At 46.4% G+C, this 2,400-nt stretch overlaps 1 protein-coding gene across 2 annotated transcripts in view; it reads right to left on the minus strand.

Annotated features, from left to right (window-relative positions):
• KDM5B (lysine (K)-specific demethylase 5B) overlaps positions 1-2,268 on the minus strand; it is a 34,685-nt gene extending 32,417 nt beyond the window's left edge. For both annotated transcript variants that reach the window (XM_014533422.1, XM_005886361.2), the window contains exon 1: positions 2,137-2,268. In XM_014533422.1, coding sequence (XP_014388908.1) covers positions 2,137-2,253 — 117 coding nt within the window. In that variant the 5' untranslated portion in view covers positions 2,254-2,268. The remainder of the gene's footprint in view (positions 1-2,136) is intronic.
• Positions 2,269-2,400: the final 132 nt, after the last annotated feature.

Raw genomic sequence — 2,400 nt, forward strand, 5'->3', positions numbered from 1 at the left:
GACCCTTTCACAGGGGTCGCCTAAGACCATCGGAAAACACATATATAATTACATATTGTTTTTGTGATTAATCACTATGCTTTAATTATGTTCAATTTGTAACAATGAAATTGGGGGTCGCGGCATTAGGAAGGTTGAGAACCACTGACTAAAGCTTCTCACACCTCAGATTTTAAAATTCAGTTACAGCCTGGCCGGGTGACTCAGTTGGCTGGGGCATTCTCCGGACACCAAAAGGTTGTGGGTTCAATTACCCGTCAGGGAAGATAGCTAGGTTGCAGGTTCCATCCCCAGTCAGGGCACATACGGGCGGCGATCGATCCATGTTTCTCTCTCATACCAACACCTGTCTGTCTGTCTCTCCCCGCCCTGCTCCTCTCTCTCTAAAAATGAAAATAAGTCAATATACATATTCTCAGGTGAGGATTAAAAAAAAAAGTTCACAAATGGTTATGGGTTTCTTTGGGAGTGATAAAAATGTTCTAGTGCCCTATCCGGTTTGGCTCAGTGGATAGAGCGTCAGCCTGCGGACTCAAGGGTCCCAGGTTCGATTCCTGTCAAGGGCATGTACCTTGGTTGCAGGCACATCCCAAGTAGGGGGTGTGCAGGAGGCAGCTGATCGATGTTTCTCTCTCATTGATGTTTCTCACTCTCTATCCCTCTCCCTTCCTCTCTGTAAAAAATCAATAAAATATATTTTTAAAAAAAGTTCTAGTGCTGACTCTGTGAAAACACGAAAAACTGATGAATTGTACAGTATATGAATTATATCTCAATAAACCTGTTATTTTTTAAAGTAATTGTATGTTCTTCCTTCACTTAAGAATGTTTCTATTGATAAGACTTTTCTCCAAATGTCAAGGGTTTAACTTGGCCAAAGACTCACAACTACAGAAAAATGTTGTGACGGACACACACAAAAGTAGAAAACCAGAGGAGGTGAGGCCAAAGTCCATCAACCGGCCCTCTCGGGTTTTGCTCAGTGGATAGAGGGTCGGCCCTTAGACTGAAGGGCCCGGGTTTGACTCTGGGTTGCAGGCTCAATCCTCAGCCCTGATCCGGGCGTGTGCGGAAGGCAACCAATCAATGTCTCTCTCATGTGGATGTTTTTTCTCTCGCCGTCTCTCCCCCTTCTTTCCACTCTCTCTTAAAAAAAGAAAAAAAAAATCAATGGGGAAAAAAAATATTCTCCAGTGAGGATTAACAACAAAATCAAGCAAACTGAGAATTAGGGAGAATGACAGGCTGGGATGAGAGTGAGTGAGCTCCGTATCACTAACACTTCTATTACACAAAGAAAGGATTCAGTTCTTATCCGCTCCTAAGGGTGGAACCAACAGGCTCACGCAAAGATGCTGACTGTGTTAAAACACTTAAAAGTTTGTTTTACACTCTGGCTACCATGATGAAGGGATCAAATTAATGACCACAGGAAGTGAAAGTTGAAAAAAATGTGCCTCCCGTGCCATCTGGGGTTTGACTTAAATCCCTGGCTTTTGGACATTGTCAAAGCAGAAATTTGTGAAATCTTGCCTACCAATGGCCAAATGTTTGGGGCAAGGAAGGAAGTTATTAAAGAATCAACTACATTCCCATCAAACTTGGGAGACGCAGAAAGTGTTTACTGAACAGTCAACTACGTCCGCCTGATAGTTCCGTCCCTAAAATGACCATCTCCCAGCACCACACAGCGACATGGCAAATGTACCGTATCCTTAAAAAGACACCCAAGTACATCAAGAAGGAGATGGGAATTTGTATTTTAAAGGTAACAAAGCCAGGAGTCAGGTTAACTGAAGAGTAAAAGAACAGCAGCACAGGACACAGCCTGGTTATCCGACAGCTGATGGACCTGGAAACAAAGGTCCACGTTCCTCTCTAAACTTCTCACTCCCTGAATCGCATGTATTTTCCTCTATTTCCACGTTTCTGTGAAACAGCCCCCATGTTTTCAGGAGGAAGGCCGTTTAGGCCCCTCCCTCACGAGGAAGCAGCTACCCACGACCTGCCTGCCACCAACTGAGAAGGATCCAAACAAAAGCAAACAAATGCCGTATAATCCCTGCCCTGATCTCCCCACGACCAACACCATGTTAACAGCCACTCCGGTCCAAAGACTTAGCGAGCAAAACTCACCGGGAAGCAGACGTTATGTAACCACGGCCGCTCCTCCGCGTTACTGTTTCTACAAGATGAAGCCACTTGTTCCCAATGAGCTTCCGAAAACACAAGTTTCTGAAACACCGTTTCCATCTCCCAGAAGACCCCCCTCGAGAGCTACCCTTCGGGGAGCCGTTCCTCCTGGGATTCCACCCCCGAGCACGGCCCCCGCCTCTGCCCTGGGCCCCGGAGCTCCGACAAAGGGGCAGCGAGCCCCGCCAGGGCCCGGGGAGCAGGGCC

Source organism: Myotis brandtii, unplaced genomic scaffold (assembly GCF_000412655.1).
Source record: "Myotis brandtii unplaced genomic scaffold, ASM41265v1 scaffold975, whole genome shotgun sequence".
NCBI classification, from domain to species: Eukaryota; Metazoa; Chordata; class Mammalia; order Chiroptera; family Vespertilionidae; genus Myotis; species Myotis brandtii.